Consider the following 16,958-nt stretch of genomic DNA (forward strand, 5'->3'; position numbering starts at 1 on the left):
ATTCTTAACACCCCATTTTATAGATAATCTTGGCTGTGTAGATTTTCTGATGGAAGTTAGAAGTCTAAGCTCTGAAGAACACGTTTATCACACTCACCGGGTGTAATGGATTTAATAACATTATGTCCTCTCTGAGGAACCTGCAGATATAAACTCTTCCTAAAGCCCTACCACAACCAGACATTTGTAGGGTTTCTATCTAGTACGGACTCTCTGATCGGCTTGAAGACTTGAGGCCTGACTGAAGCTCTTACCACACTCGCCACATGTATAGGGTTTCTCTATATGTGGATCTTCTGATGAGCTTGCAGACCTGAGGTCTGAGTGAAGGTCTTCCCACACACGGAACATTTGTAGGGCTTCTCTCCCGTGTGAACTCGCTGATGAGCTTGAAGGTGTGAATTCTGACTAAAGTGCTTCCCACACATAGCACATTTGTAGGGTTTCTCTCCAGTGTGGACTCGCTGATGATCGTGAACATATGAACCCCGACTGAAGCTCTTCCCACACACAGCACACGTGTAGGGTTTCTCTCCGGTGTGGACTGGATGATGAGCTTGAAGACTCGAGGTCTGACTGAAGCGCTTCCCACACACAGCACATTTGTAGGGCTTCTCTCCGGTGTGGACTCGCCGATGAACTTGAAGGTGTGAATTTCGACCGAAGCTCTTCCCACACACAGCACATTTGTAGGGTTTCTCTCCCGTGTGGACTGGCTGATGAGCTTGAAGACCTGAGGTCTGACTGAAGCCCTTCCCACACACAGCACATTTGTAGGGCTTCTCTCCCGTGTGGACTCGCTCGTGGACAGGAAGATGAGAACTCCGGTTGAAGCCCTTCCCACACACGGAACATTTGTAGGGCTTCTCTCCAGTGTGAATCTGCTGATGAGCGTGAAGATGTGAACTCCACCTGAAACCCTTCCCGCACACAGCACATTTGTAGGGGTTCTTTCCTTTGCTGACTCTCGGACGAATTTGCCGATGTGAGCTCTGACTTAAGTCCTCACCACACTCACCATTCCGACTGCGTTTCTCTTCTGTGTGAACGCTCGGATGAGTGCAAAGCTCCGAGCTGTAACTGACACCCTCCCCAGGCTCACTACAGAGAGGAGGTTCCGCTCCCGGATGCAACTGCTGACGAAGTTCAAGACTGGGGCTAGGGCTGTAGCCTTTTCCATTTGCAGCAGAGGTGGGCTCTCCCGAGTGGACTCCACGGTGCTGGAATGATGCCTTCGTGAAGTCTTTTCCGCAGTTCTTGTGGCTGTAAGACGCCTCCCCCTTCTGCCCTTCCTGATCGCCGCCGTGGCGACGAGAGGCCCTTCTAACGCAGCGCTCACACCTGCACAGCTTACAGCCGCCGGCAGCCTGCTGACACCGACTCTGATCATTCTGTGACCCTCTCCAATACGTCTTCTTCCGGAAATCCCAGGTGGTCTTAACTGGAAACTCGTGGTTTTTTATACTGTTGGCACTTGGAACTTCCCCTTGAAGCTTTATTACATATTTCTTGTCTTCAGAAACCTGAGTAGATTCTCCTGCCCACAACTGACAGGAGGAATCACCTTGTTTTGGCAAATCCGACTCCCTGACTTGCAGATTTATGATCAAGTCTGGATTTCTGGTTAATTTACTTAGAAGCTGCTCCCATATTTGCCAGCACACAAGGTCTTCATGTAAAAGGTCCCTTAATCCGACTTCCTGAAGAGTCGCGATCTCATTTCGATTCCAGTGTCCTGTTAATATAAAGAGAATTTAGAGATGAAAGTGAGGACTGGTGAATATCTGTTCAGAGATGAAAAATACCTCACAGGTCAACCACACTGGGAGACCTTATTCAACCAGCTTGGCTTTATCGTCAGCTTTTTCACGCCTATGGACACAAAGAGGTGGTGAGCAGGCTCCTGTCCACTAAGTGTTAAGGAGGCTCTTCTGGAACTACACCAAGACTGATGTATGAGGTCAAAACGAGAAAGACACGGCTACAGAGCAGGTGACATTCTCAGCGAACTGGTGAACACTGTATGTGGAAAAAAACTGGAAAACTCATACCCATAACTGACACATCTGGGAGTTAAATATCCTGTCACTGCTGCCACTTAATTTGGCTGAATTTTCTGATAAAATATGAATAGCTAATATCACCTTCCTGGTTTTGTACAACAGATATGCATTTGTACGTATGAAAAGATGTCACAGTAACCAGCATACAGGATGGCCCCCAAAGATCCTGCCTGCTGATGTCCATATGCTACCAAATGCCACCCCCCAATATATCAAGACTGGTCTGTGAAGCCAACAGAAAACAGCAGAAGTGCCCCGGCTGGATGGTTTAGTTGGTTGCAGCGTCATCCCATACACCAAAGGGCTGTGGGTTCAAACCGCAGTCGGGGTGCATACTGGAGGCAACGGGTCGATGTTTCTCTCTCTCTGCCTAAAATCAATAAACATATCCATGGACGAGGATTTTAAAAAATACATATGGCAGAAGTAGAGTTACATCACTTCTAAGGTTAGGTCATGAAAGACACTGGTTTCTGCCTTCCACGCTCTCGGGGGTAATCGGCTAGAAGAAACCAGCGGCCATGTTTTGAGGACACCGAGGCAGCCCACAGGAGAGGCCCACTGGCAAGGAACTGAGGCCTTCTGCCAACACCCATGTGTTCAAGTCCATCTGGGAGGCTGACACTTCAGTCCCACGAAGCCTTCCAAGGCCTGCAGCTCTTGTGGACTCCTCAACAGCAACGTTATAAGATCCTGATCCATGATCACCTAGCTAAGGTGCCTCCAGATTCTTACAGCAGTACAAATAAATGCTTGCTATCGTAAGCTGCTGAGTCTGAGTGGTGTGTTATACGGGTACAAATAGGCACTACAAGTACCATAAAAATTATAATTAGGGTAGACAATCATCAGAAGTGTAACAATGCTCTGAACCAATTCTTCAGTCACACTGGTTTGAGAGCCGTCCCCAGGAGCAGGGAGGATGGCGAGATCCACAAGCACCATGCTCGTGAGCGTTTGTTTATACAAACCCTTAAGGGGGAAGTCTGTGCATCTGTGCAGTGTAATGAGGCCACAAGGACGTTCATTATAGATAGAGAAGGGCAACTAGATGGACAGACAAAATGCAAAATCTGGGGCTAGTCTGATGATGCCAGGAGAACTGTTAAGGGAGTTGCAGGTAGAATAAGCTGTAAGGTTTGTTCAGCTTTCTGAGGAGGGCAAGTTACAGAGGTACACCCATCGGTCAAAGTTCATCAAATCGTGTGCTGAAGATGTACATGTGTAAATGTTACCTCAAGAAAAAGAATTTAAATAAAAAGTCATTTCACTCCCTTAAAATTCATAAAGATGTACTAGTTTTCTGTATATATTTCAATAAAAAGCTGGCTTAAAGTTGAAAACTAAACAATTTATTCAAGAAGACGAAGCAGCCCTGGCCAGGTAGCTCAGTAGGCTAGAGTGTCGTCCCCATACGCCAAGGTTGCGGGTTCAATCCTCGGAAAAGGCACATATAAGAATCAACCAATGAATGCATACATAAGTGGAACAACAAATCAATGTCTACCTATCTCTTTCTCAAATCAACCAATTAATAAATAACAACAACAAAAAAAGAATTTCCTTCCTTAAAAAAAAATTTATAAAAAAAGAAAGAAAAAAATAGTGCCGTGGCCGGGTGGCTCGGCTGGAGTGACGTCCCGTAACTAAAAGGTTGCGGGCTTGATTCCCAGTCAGAGCACATACCTAGGTTGAGGGTTCAATCGTCGAATCCCGACCCGGGTGCGTATGGGAGGCAAGCGATCGATGCTTCTCTCTTATCGATGTTTGTCTCTGTCCTTTCCTCTCTCTCTAAAAGCAATGAATAATTGTCCTCGGGTGAGGACAAAAAAAAAAGAAAAAAGAAAAAAAAAGAAAAGCACTTGGAAAGCTACCTGGTAAGAAAAAAACAGACACCCGTTGTGACTGGGACGGTCATTCCCAAGGCACGTCTGTACAAAAGCAAGGCAGCGCGTCCCATGGAGCCGGCGCCCAGGCTTTCCGATCGCACAAAACCTTCATGCAGCACAGACACAGAACAGAAACGACAGAAGGACTGAGAAAACCTTCCCCCACATTCACAACGGGCAGGGTCTCATCTGTGAGGTTAGCAGCTGGATTTTCCTGGGGTTTTTGTTTGCCGGATTTAGTTTTTAACTTCTGGTGCTTAGACCCAGTGGGGATGACTATGATGCCTGTACTTGAGGCTGGGTTTCCCTGAGGGACAGACAAAGTAAAATGGATGGAAGAAGGGAGTGAAGAAAAGGGGAGTGAGGGGAAGGAAGGGAGGAGGGAGCAGGCAGCGGGGGGATGTCGCCGGCTGAATGGATGGGGCAGAGCCACAAAGGCAATGCAGAGATGACAGGTTAGGACAAGCTGTGAGGAAGCCTTGTCCCTACCGTTCAAATGGGACCACCTACCAATTCTCCCAGCCATTAATTAACTGATTAATTTGCTCATTCATCAAACAAGTGTTTAATGAACGTATCCTGTGTGTTAAGTCTATTAGAGGCCCCAGGTATGCAGCAATAAAGAAAACACACAACGCTTGCTCTCCCGGCGTTACACGCCGATGGGGAGAGGCCATAAACAAGTCAACAAAATACAACCCATTAAAATATCAGCTGGCAATTAATGATGAGTCACAAAAGAAGGCAGAGCAGGAGACTGGGGCTTTTAAGCAGAGCCGTCAGAGCAGGCGTCTGTGAGGAGGCGACATCGGAGCCGATGCGGGTGAGGCAGGAGCCGAGAAGTCGCCCGGGGCAGCAGGGGAAGAGCAAGAGAGGCCGCGAGGCAGAGGCAGGTCAGCGGGCCTGAAACACAGCACGTGGCCCCGCGCGGCTGCAAGGCTAAGGGAAGGAGAGCCAGCCGGAGGGGGCGTGGGCACCAGGCCCAGTGGGACCCCGAAGGCCACGGGGAGGATGCCGGCCTGTATGACGCACGGGATGTCACAGGAGGGTGAGCAGAAAAGGGCCCCGACCTGTCTGCTGTTGGAGAAGAGACTCCAGGCAGGCGAAGCAGAAGCAGGAGGCAGCGAGGAGCAGTCGTATGTACGTGAGCGGAGGAATGGACGCTGGAGGCCTGGGGGCAGGGGAAGGACAGCACTGGGCTGTGGCTCGGGGGACGCGGCTGCCTGGTTCCCACCTAAGCACCCGCCTCCCTGGCTTCCTGTCTCTGTCACCCTAAGCTGCTCCTCTCTCCCCAAGGTCATATCCTATCCAATCTGAAGGATTGATATTCTGTGAAAAATAAATGGTGGATACATCAAAGGCAAAAATCTGAATTCCATGACTAATCCTCACGAGCTCTAAGGAGTACTTTTCCAAATTCCGACCGTGGCCTGTTGTTGTAAATGCACCAGGTGACTGATTAGCACCCTTCCCTGATTTACTCACAATTCTGGTTGCACTGCAGTTCCAACAAAGAACTTCCTCTTGTTCAGCACAATAAAGATGTAACTTATCAACTGATTTTAACCCCCACCAAGATGTTGCAACTGCAATTTGCAAAAAACAGCAACGGTATAGACAAGATATTCCACAGGAATTAGAAAATGTAGCTCTCCGGATTCGGGGACACATCTTGGGAGTCCCAAAGTCTTAAAAACATTTGAAATCAAAACAGCCCTGGAACTTCTGCTCAAGATGGCGACACAGGTAAACCCGGCTCGTCACCTCGCACAACCACATCAAAATCACAACTAAATCACAGAACCACCATCACGCGGAACTGGCAGAAATCAAGTTGAATGGGAGTCTGACAACTACGGAATTAAAGAAACCACATCCTCCTAGACGGGTAGGAGGGGCGGAGACGCAGGAAGGGCTGGTCCCTCACCCACACGTGGTGGATAAAAATTCTGGAGGGCTGTCTTGGGAGCGAGGGGTCACAGCCCCACGCCAGGCCCCCCAGCCCAGGGTTCCAGTGTCAGGAATGTAAGTCCCCACAATTTCTGGCTGCAAAAACCAGCAGGGATTGAGTCAGTAGAAGAAACATCTGGAGTCCCACACAGTTCCCCATAAAGAACCAACACATGGACTTACTCAGACCCACTCCCTCTGAGCTCCAGCACCCGGGTAGCAGCCTGAAAGGCACCAGTGGCATACAGGGAGGAACTGAAGTGCCTGGCATCAAGGCGAGAGCTGGGGGACAGCTTTCTCCCACAGAGAAAGGTGGGCGGAGACATGGAGCCAGCAGGTGGGTGCCATGTCCATCAACCTGACTGACACTGTGTGTCCTGCTGTGGGGATCCCCTGAGGCTCCGTCCCATCCAACTTACAGCTGTTAAAAGTAGCTTTTCTATATAAATGGCTGGTCTTGGCTCCTGCTTCACAACTGTTTAAATTCTTTCAAACAAGTAATTACTGGCCTCAGTGAGCCCCCAGGCCACGCACCTCCTGCTAAGTGGTCCCAGGGATGGTACTAGCAGCAGCCAGTCTAGATTCAGAGCTTAGTTTAGCCTGGGAATCTCCAAGCCCAGCACAAGTAGCAGCCACCTCAGATTGCTGTACAGCTCAGGCAGGCGGCCCGGGCAAAACACAGGTGGGGGCTGACCTTGGCCTCTACCACCCAGAGAACCCCAGGGCCATTGCACCCATTGTACAGCTACAGACCACATCGAGCACCGCCACCCTGCCTCTGTAAAGCTAATCCTCCATGGAGGACAGAGGTTGGTGCTCAGAGGTCACAGCCAGTTCTTGCAGCTGACTGGCCTGGGGAAATCCCTTCCATTGACCTGCCAACAGCAACCAAGGCTAAACTACAGGAGGAAGGTGTACTCAGCCTACATGGAGGGCACACCTTGAGTACCCAGCTTGGGTGATAGGGGACTGTGTCACTGGACCCTACAGGAACCTACTACATTAGGCCACACTACCAAGAAAGGACATCATAGCAGCTCTACCTAATACATAGAAACGAACACAGGGAGGCTGCCAAAAAGAGGAGACAAAGAAATGTGGCCCAAATGAAAGAACAAATCAAAATTCCAGAAAAAGAACTAAACAAAATGAAGACAAGCAATCTGTCAGATGAAGAGTTCAAAACACTGGTAATAAAGATGCTCAAGGAACTTAGTGAGGACCTCAGCAGCATAAAAAAGATCTAGTTGGAAATAAAGGAGACACTAATTGAAATAAAGAACAATTTACAGGGAAACAACAGTAAAATGCATGAAGCCAAGAATCAGATCAATGATTTGGAACATAAGGAAGCAAAAAACAACCAATCAGAACAACAGGAGAAAGGAATCCAAAACAACAAGACAGTGTAAGCAGCCTCTGGGACAACTTCAAGTGGTCCAACAGTCAAAGCATAGGGCTGCCAACGGGAGAAGAGAAAGAGCAAGAAATTGGAAATCTATTTGAAAAATAATGGAAGAAAACTTCCCTAATTTCGTGAAGGAAACAGACACCAAAGTCCAGGAATTTCACAGCCCCAAACAAGATGGATGCAAAGAGGCCCACTCCAAGACATGTCATAATTAAAATGCCAAATGTTAAAGATCAAGAGAACCTTAAAAGCAGCAAGAGAAAAGCAGAGTTACCTACAGGGGAGTTCCCATAAGACCGTCAGCTGATTTCTCAAAAGAAACTTTTCAGGCAAGAAGGGACTGGCAAGAAGTATTCAAGGTGATGGAAAGCAAGGACCTACAACCACGATTACTCTATCCAGCAAAGCTAATCACTTAGAATAGAAGGGCAGATAAAGGAAAAAACTAAAGGAGTTTATCATGTCCAAGCCATTATTATATGAAATGTTAAAGGGACTTATTGAAGGAAAAAAAAAAAGACCAAATTATGAACAAAATGGCAACACATATGTATCAACAACTGAATCTAAAAACAAACTAAGTAAACAAGAACAGAGATGGAATCATGGACACGGAGAGCATTTTGATGGTTGCCGGATGGGAGGGGGCTTTGAGGGGGATGGGTGAAGAGGCGAGGGGATTAAGAAGTACAAATAGGTAGTCACAGAATAGCCACGGGGATGTACAGTACAATATAGAAAATGTAGTCGTCAAAGAACTTATATGCCATGACCCGTGGACATGAACAATGGTGTCTGGATTGCCTGAGGGAGTGGGGGTGGAGGGGGACAAAGAGAAAAACTGGGACAACTGTAATAGCATAATCAATAAAATATAATTAAAAAAAATAAAATAAATACTCCTGGGAGCTGACATTCAGTTAGACAGGCGGCCTGTCCTCACCCACAGAGACCAGGTTCCTGAGGTTCTCCAGGGTCACCTCTCGGTACAGCTTCCTCTGGGACGGGTCCAGCAGCCCCAGCTCCTCCACGGTGAAGACCACAGCCACGTCCTTGAACGTCACCGCCTCCTGTGACACCAAAGACAGGCAACCTCAGTCTCACAGTTGGCCTCTGCTGGGAGAAGGGCAGCGCTGAGTGGGCAGAGCAGATGGGTAAAATGTTCTGGATTCTGAGAGCCTGAGTCTCCCTTATGTTGCTTCCTCCTCTTCTCAACCCAGCATGTCAATTTCATACACTAATTTCCCACAGTCCCATCAAAATATGTGCAATTAAAAAATAATCCCTGCTGCCCTGGCTGGTGTGGCTCAGTGGCTTGAGTGCTGACCTGCGAACCGAAGGGTCACTGATTTGATTCCCAGTCAGGGCACAGGCCTGAGTAGTGGGCCAGGTCCCCAGTTGGGGACGTGTGAGAGGCAATCACACATTGATGTTCCTCTCCCTCTCTGTCTCCCTCCCTCCCCCCTCTCTCTAAAATTAAATACGTAAAATCGTAAAAAAACAAATATTCTGTTAATTTCACTTGGCGTCATTTGCTGGTATTCCTCCAGTGAGCACCCTGGAACCGTAACTCTGGAATCACGAGGATTTACATTTTACAAGTTGATTAATATTACCAAATTGTTCCAGAAATGTTACATCAATTTATTCCCAACAGGGTCTGATAGTTTTTTGTTTTTTAGTTTGTTTAGAAGATTTTACGTATCTGTTTTTTAGAAAGGGGAATGGAGGGAGACAGACAGGGAGAGAAACATCGACGTGCAAGAGATACAATGATTGGTTGACTCTCGAACACCCCCAGCTGGGACCTGGCCCACAACCCAGGCCTGTGCCCTGACCGGGAAGAGAACCGGTGACCTTTCACAGGCCCGCGCTCAGTCCACTGAGCCGCGCCAGCCAGGGCGGGTCTAACAGACAATAGCGTTTGCCTTCTGTTCTCACTCACACATTCACTGAGCTGGGTCCTGTCACTTTGTAACAACTTGACAAACCAACAGGTCACCCTTCCTGAGGAGCTATGACGTCGGCCCTGTGTGCTCTGAAGGCACACGCCACCTACGTGTGACACTATTTAGGACAGCATTCAAAGTGTCGGTGTACAGATTTTCATGCCGGAATCCTTCCGTTTAAATCCCAAAGTTATATGTTCCCTTCCCAAGCTGCATGATCTTAGACCAAAAAAATCCCTTCATCCATTCCCTCATCTGTGTGATGGTGCTCATGGCAGAAACTTCTTACCCACACAAATGAAGGAATACACATGAAGTTCCTAAAACTGTACTGCTCAATTCAGTAGCCAGTAGTCACAGGTGGCTATGTGAGTATACATTTAGAATTAGGTTAAATTAAAAATCCTCTCCCCCAGCAGCAGTAGCACATTTCAAACGCTCTAGAGCTGCAGGTGGCCTGTGGCTACCACGCAAGGCAGCGCGATATGGAACATTTCCACCTCTGCAGGGGTTCTGCTGGACAGCGCTGTCCTAGAACGCACACACCTGGCACACAGGAGGTCCTCGGTGACTGTCAGCTTTTCTTAATATGATTGGTAGGGGGAGGATTATGTTCTTATATTAATTTAGTCACCTCTGCTTCCTTTTAATGTTGGCATGATACACCTTTTCCTGTCCTTTTATTTTTAACCTGCCTATATCATTGTATTTTAAAGTGAATTTCTTAGATCATTGGGTCATATTATTTTTACCCTCATCCGAGGACATTTTTTTCATGGCTTTCAGAGAGAGGGGAATGGTGGGGGAGAGAGAAAAACATCTATTGGTTGCCTACCGTACACACCCTGACCAGGGATTGAACCTACAACCTAGCTTTGTGCCCTGACCACGAATGAAACCCGCAACCTTTGGGTGTAGGACAACCCTCCAACCGACCAAGCCACGCCGGCCAGGGCAAATCAGGTCACAGCTTTTTAACCACAATTCCAATGCCTGTATTTTAATTGGCATATTTAGGCCATTTATATTTAATGGATTACTTATATGTTAGGACTTAAGTCTGCTGTTTTAATTTTTTTTTCATTTCTGTTTTCCCCTATTTTCCTGTGTTACTTGAACATTTTTAAAATTGCATTTTATCTATAGTGTCTTAAGAGTATATCTCTTTGTATAATTTTAGTGGTTGCTGTATTATGTACACATAACTTAACAGTCTACTCTTGTTGATATGTTACCACTTCAAACGAAAAGTAGAAACCTTACTTCTCTTTAAGTGCCATTCCCCGACCCCACTTCTGTCTTAAATGCAACCAACTGATGTATCTCCCCCACATCGATGTTTCTCTCCTTCTCTGCCTCCCTTCCCCCTCCCTAAAAATAAACAAAAATCTTTTAAAAATACATCAGGAAACGCTAAGATTTTTGCTTCCTTCCTGTAGCTATCCTTTTAGCACGAGTCTGCTAGTGACAAATACACGTAGTTCCCTCCATCTAAAAATGTCTTGATTTTCCCTTTATTCCCAAAGGATATTCTTACTCGATAGAGAATTCTGAGTTGAAAATTCTTTTCTTTCAGCACTTGGAAAATAGTATACCACTTCTTTCTGGTAAGAAATTAAACGTTATTAGAACTGTTTTTCCCTTGCAGCTAAAGTGTCATTTCTCTCTGACTGCTTTCAAGGTTTTTTTCTTCCTTGTTTAACTGTAACATGTCTTGGTGTGATTTCTTTGGCTTTACCCTGGAGTTCACTCAGTTTCACGAATCTGTAGGTTTCTGTCTCTTTAAAGTTAAGGAATTTTCTACCATATCTCTTCAAAAACTTCTTCAGCCCCGCTCTCTTCTTCCTCTATTCCTCTAACAGGAATGTTAGATATTTTATTATAGTCCCATGAATCCCTGAGGCCCTGTTCATTTTTTTCAGTCTATCTCTTTTAGTCATAATAATTTTTTTTTAAATTTATTTTTAGAGAGGGGAAGGGAGGGAGAGAGGGAGAAAAACATCAATGGTGGTTGCCTCTTGGGTGCCCCCAACTGGGGACCTGGCCTGCAACCCAGGCTTGTGCCCTGACTGGGAATCAAACCAGCGACCCTTTGGTTCACAGGCTGGCTGGCACTCAACCCACTGAGCCACACCAGCCAGGGCTATTCATATTAATTTCTATTATTCTATCTTCAAGTTCTTTCCTCTCTCCCTTCATTCTGCTGTTGAACCCTTCATTTAGTTTTTTAAATTTCATTGACTATATTTTTCAGTTCTAAAATTTCTATTTGGTTCTACTTTATATTTTCTATTTCTCTCCTAAGATTTTCTATTTTTAATTCGTTTCCAACATGTCTGTCATTGCTTGCCTGAAATACTTTTATAATAGCTGTTTTAAAATCCTTATCAGACGCCCTGGCAGGGTGGCTCAGTTGGTTGGAGTGTCCTCCCATATACCAAAAGGTGGCAGGTTCAATCCCTCGTTGGGGTGCGTACAGGAGGCGACAGGCAACAGATCAGGGTTCCTTTCTCTCTCCCTCTTTCTTCCCCTCCCTCCTTGCCTCCATCCCTTTCTTTCTCTAAACTCAATAAAAACATAGCCTCCGGGGAGGATTAAAAAATAAAAATAAATAAATCCTTGTCAGATGGAGGAAACTTGAAGATGTATGCTAAGTGAAATAAGCCAGCCACAAATGGACTGTGTATATAATTCCACTTATATGAGGCGCCTAGAATAGGCAAGCACAGAGACCGAAAAATGGTGGTTGTCAGAGATGAGGGAGAGGTGGGAGAGGAGTTACTGTTTAACGGGTACAGAGTTTCAATTTAGGAAGATGAAGAATTCTGGAGCTGTATTGTGATGACAGGTCACACATTGTGATGTACTTAATGACAGTGAATGGCACACTTAAAATAATTAAAGTGATAAATTTTATGTTATGTCTTCTTTACAGCATTAAAAAAGTCCTTATCAGATAACTAATGTGTCATCTCATGGTTTCTGTCTGCTGATTGACTTCCATACAGATTGAGATTTTCCCGGTTCTTCTATACCAAGTGATTGTCCATTGAAACTTGAACATTTTGAAAATTATGTTCATGTGTCAGAAGGACTTGTATTCAAAATCTAAAAAGAACTACTAAATTCAATAGTAAGGATATAACTTAATTTAAAAATTGAACAAGAGAGTTGAACAATTCCAAAAGAATATCTACAAATGGTCAAAAAGAAGAGAAGATGTTCAAAATCCTTCGGCATCAGGGAAATACAAATGAAAATCGCACTGATAAAGAAAGGAGGAAAGGAAGGAAGGAGGAAAGGAAGTCAAACCGATATACCACTATACTACTGTCATTAGAATGGCTAAAATGTAAAAGACTGAAATATCTTATGTTGGGAAGGATGTGTAATCAACCAGAACTCTTAACACATTGCTGATGAGAATGTAAAACATATAACCCCAGTAGAAAATGATTTGGCAATTCCTTTAAAATCTACATATATGACCCAGAGATTCTCCTCCTAGTTGTTTAAGAAAAAGAAAAAAGAAAACCTGTGTTCATCCCAACATCTCGTACACAAGTGCTCAAAGAAGTCTGTTTACAATAGCCGAAAACTAGAAACAGGTGAATGGGTAACCACTTGCGGTAAATCCGCACAATGGGATACTACGCAGCGATAGAAAGAACTGTGGGTGTTCCAGCGGGAGAGAGACACCAGTCAGGAGGCCTTCCTCCCCCACCTCAGTTCTTGTCTTGCCCACAAGCAAATAATTCAAGCAAGAGACAACATGTATAGTGGAACTGCGACAGCAAGTTTATTTATGAAACACATACAAGCACGGGGCCGCAAGCAGGCACCCGGCCAGTCTAAATGCCCCACCTATAGAGGAAAGGAAGTTACAAGTTTGTTCTCCACACTTGAGCCTAGGCTACAAGTGGGCACTTGGCTAATCTAAGTAAAACAACTATTGGGGGTTCAGGGGTTATATATGTCAGCTGGCTTCTAGGTTCCCCTCCTTCTTTTCCTTGGAAATAATGTAAGGCTTCTAAGGCTTTCTTTCTCAGTTAGTAAAGGTTCTTTGTCTTAGGGAACTTGTTACAGAGGCCCATCTTCTCAGCAAAGCCTCCCCCCCTTCTGTGTAATCCCCGCTTGTGATGTTCAGAACACGCGGCTATCTTAGTAAAATTGTTACAGAAGCCTCTTTTCTCAGCACAGACTCAAGGACTCCCCCTCCTCCTATGACACCCGGCAATTTTATCAAACCGAGCTCAGGACTGCCAAGTCAAATGGTGAGACAGGTCTTCCTGTTGCTCCTAGCCTCCTGTATGAAGTTCTCTGTTAGACTGTAATGGTGAGGGCCCTGCCTTCGTGTTCCCCCTGGCTGCTCATTCCTAGCTGCGACCTAACACTGATATGTGTTCAAAACCATGATGATGAACAAACGAAGCCAGACACAAAAAGAGTATATACTGTATAATTCTGTTTATATGAACTCAGGTGTGCGAGAGGCCACCGATCAATGTTTCTCTCTCTCTCCCTCCTCCCCTCTTTCGAAAAATAAATAAAATCTTTTTAAAAAAGTGTCAGTTGTTGCCTTCCAGGGATGTGCAGAAGGGCACAGAGGAAATTCTGTGGTGATGCAAATGGTCTACATCTGGATGATGGCAGTGGTCACATGGGTATGTGTACTTGTTAAAACCAATTGGAGGTTTATTTTATGTCAATTATATGTAAATTACATTAAAATGAGTATGACAACAAGAAACCACAGAAAGAAAAAAATTACAGTACATATAACTGACAAAGGACTTGAACTTAGAATATGTAAAGAACTCCTTCGTTAACAATAAAAAGTAGAAGCCCGTTTTTAAAATGGGCAAATGAGGAAATAAAGGAAAGAATAAACAAATGGGACTACATCAAACTAAAAAGTTTCTGCTCAGCAAAAGAAAACATAAGCAAGATGAAAAGGAAACCAACCATATGGGAAAACATACTTGCCAATGATACCTCAGACAAGGGTTTGGTCTCCAAAATATATAAAAAAGTCATACGACTCAACACCAAGAAGACAGACAATCCAATTGAAAAATGAGCAAAGGACCTGAACAGATACTTCTACAAGGACATACAGAGGGCCCATAGGCATATGAAAGAATGCTCAACATCACTAGCCATCAGAGAGATGCAAATAAAACCACAATGAGATACCACCTCACACTGATCAGGATGGTCATAATTAATAAATCAACAAACAACAAGTGCTGGCAAGGATGTGGAGAAAAGGGAACCCTACTGCGCTGTTGGTGGGAATGCAGACTGGTGCAGCCACTATGGAAAACAGTATGAAATTTCCTCAAAAAACTAAAAATGGAACTGTCTTTGATCTAGCAATTCCACTGCTAGGATTATAGCCGAAGAATCCTGAAACACAAATTCAGAAGAACCTATGCACCCCTATGTTCATAGCAGCGCTATTTACAATAGCCAAGTGCTGGGAACAGCCTAAGTGTCCATCAAACTGTGGTACATTTACACAATGGAACACTATGCAGCAGAAAGAAAGACGGAACTCCTGCCATTTGCAACAACATGGATGGAACTGGAGATTATTATGCTAACTGAAATAAGCCAGGCAGAGAAAGACAAACACCATACGATCTCACCTATAACAGGAACCTAATGAACAAAACTAACTAACAAACAAGCAAAATAGAACCAGAGGCATGGAAACAAGGAACAGACTGACAGTGATCAGAGGAAAGGGAGAGGGGGAGAAGAGGGGAAAGACAGGGAAGGGTCTAATCAAGAAACATGTATAAAGGACCCTGGACGTGGACAGCAGGGTGTGCAGTGACTGTGGGAGGGGGTGGGTCGGGGCAGTGGAGAGCAATAGGGGGTGGGGGGAGGAATTGGGACAGCCGTAGTAAAACAGTTAAAAAAATAAATTAAGAAATAAGTTAATTAATTAAAAAAGAAACTGTTTTCAGATGTGAGCCCAGACTATAAAGAACTGCAGAGGAAACAGCTAGCGCTTTGATCGCTCACAGTTTGCACGTAAGCAACCCGCATGCCATTTGCTTTGCCGTCTGTACTCTATGTAGCCCTGTGCTGGGAGAGCCGGGGCTGACGTAGTATCACTGGCCTGCCATCCGGGTGTGCATGTCTGTCCTAATAAACCCATGTCTTTCACAGCCAGTCTTCCGGGTTACTTCTTCGGAATCAGCAAGCAACTTGCACAACAGACAAGTACATAAAAGAGTGCTGAATCACAAAAAAACTGAAGTGATAACATTAAGTGAAAAAATAAGACTGAAAAGCGTACATACACTGTGGTTGTAATTATATAAAATACAGCACGGGGAACAAAGCTGACTTAGCCGTGCAGTAACGTGGCTTTAAAACTGCTCTGATACCTAGGGATTTCCGCACCAGTATTTGTGAAATGAAGGTGATAAAATGAGACCAAAATTAAAAACAAAAGCTAAAGACAAAAACAAAAACCCTGGCTGGGGTGGCTCAGTGGATTCAGCGCTGGCCTGTGAACCTAAGGGTCGCTGATTCGATTCCCTGTCAGGGCACAGGCCTGGGTTGGGGGCCAGGTTCCCAGTTGGGAACTCTCTCTAACACTGATGTTTCTCTCCCTCTCTTTCTCCCTCCCTTTCCCTCTCTCTAAAAATAAAAATAAATAAAATCTTTAAAAAAATTTTTTTTAAACGACAAAAACAAAAGTACGTAGAACCAATACAAAAGCTCGTAACTGGTGCACAAGAAACACCTGTTTTTCATCCTTCCCGTGGAAGAGAAAAAAGATCCAATCTTTGAGAAGAGGTTTTAAGAGATAAAAATCAGGGAAAAAAAACTGGGACAACTATAATACAATACACGATTTTTAAAAAAGATAAAAATCAAAACTCAACTCACCTGGAGCTTTGTCATTTTCTCCTGCTCCTTCTGAGCAAGCGCAAGAGTCCTGGGAAGACAGACGTGGCCAAGGAGAGAGAAGCATGAGACACAGGCCGTGGCACACAGGGCTGCTCTGCGTGAACTTTAAAAAGTGACCCCGCCTGGCCCCGTCAGTGTGGCCCAGTGGTTGGACATCACCCCGCAAACCAAACGAAAGGTCGCGCGTTCGATCCCTAGTCAGGGCACAAGCCTGGGTTTCAGGCCAGGTCCACCCCCCACCCCCCCTGCCCCCGCTCATCGCTGTGTCTCTGGCAGACATCAAAGTTTCTTTCCCTCTTTCTCCCTCCCCTCTCCCTCTCTAAAAATAAAAATAAATAAAATACCCACAAAAAAGAACCACACACTACCAGCCAGCTGGAGGCAGACCCCGGCCCACCAGTCTGGTGACATTACTAACTCCCCTCAAGACAGGGTCAACAGAGAACGTGAGTAACACTAGAAGCCGGCAAGCACGGCGTTCCCAGGGAACCCGAGCACTACAGACCCTCAGACCTAGAATCGGGACCCCTGCCCGCCCCCAACTCCACGTGCGAACCTAACGTAACCTGCCCTCCCCGTTTCTGTTTCCCGAGAGCGAGGCCGCACCTGCGGGGCCCACGCCCAGGCGAGCTCGGGACAGACGCCGGAGTTCCGCGCTCACTCCCCAGAAGATCCTGAGGACTCACGTGCCTCGCGCTCCTGCCAGCGAGCCCGGGACTGCACGCCGCACCCCGCCCGAACTTAGGACTCCCGACCGGAAGGAGGA

The 16,958-nt window shown here is 45.6% G+C and overlaps 1 protein-coding gene and 1 long non-coding RNA gene across 2 annotated transcripts; both read right to left on the minus strand.

The window, feature by feature from the left end:
- Positions 1 to 215: 215 nt before the first annotated feature.
- On the minus strand, positions 216 to 9,423 carry LOC149995044 (uncharacterized). Its single transcript, XM_090259108.1, has 3 exons — positions 9,414 to 9,423; positions 8,257 to 8,406; positions 216 to 1,735 (listed from the first exon to the last, which is right to left on the minus strand). The coding sequence occupies exons 1-3, from the start codon at positions 9,421 to 9,423 to the stop codon at positions 282 to 284; spliced, it is 1,614 nt and encodes a 537-aa protein (XP_090115234.1). The 3' UTR covers positions 216 to 281.
- Positions 9,424 to 10,804: 1,381 nt separating this feature from the next.
- Positions 10,805 to 16,958, minus strand: LOC149995045 (uncharacterized). The gene is made up of 3 exons (XR_016507758.1): positions 16,799 to 16,958; positions 16,172 to 16,220; positions 10,805 to 10,866 (listed from the first exon to the last, which is right to left on the minus strand). It is a non-coding gene; the product is annotated as an uncharacterized LOC149995045 (long non-coding RNA).

The sequence above is a fragment of the Furipterus horrens genome, unplaced genomic scaffold (genome assembly GCF_987537825.1).
Source record: "Furipterus horrens unplaced genomic scaffold, mFurHor1.1.pri manual_scaffold_13, whole genome shotgun sequence".
Lineage (NCBI taxonomy): Eukaryota > Metazoa > Chordata > Mammalia > Chiroptera > Furipteridae > Furipterus > Furipterus horrens.

Coding starts and splice junctions, on each gene's coding strand:
- LOC149995044 (XM_090259108.1), bottom strand. Junction 1,736..8,256: donor CAGGAACCTGGTCTCTGTGG/GTGAGGACAGGC, acceptor TTATATTAACAG/GACACTGGAATCGAAATGAG.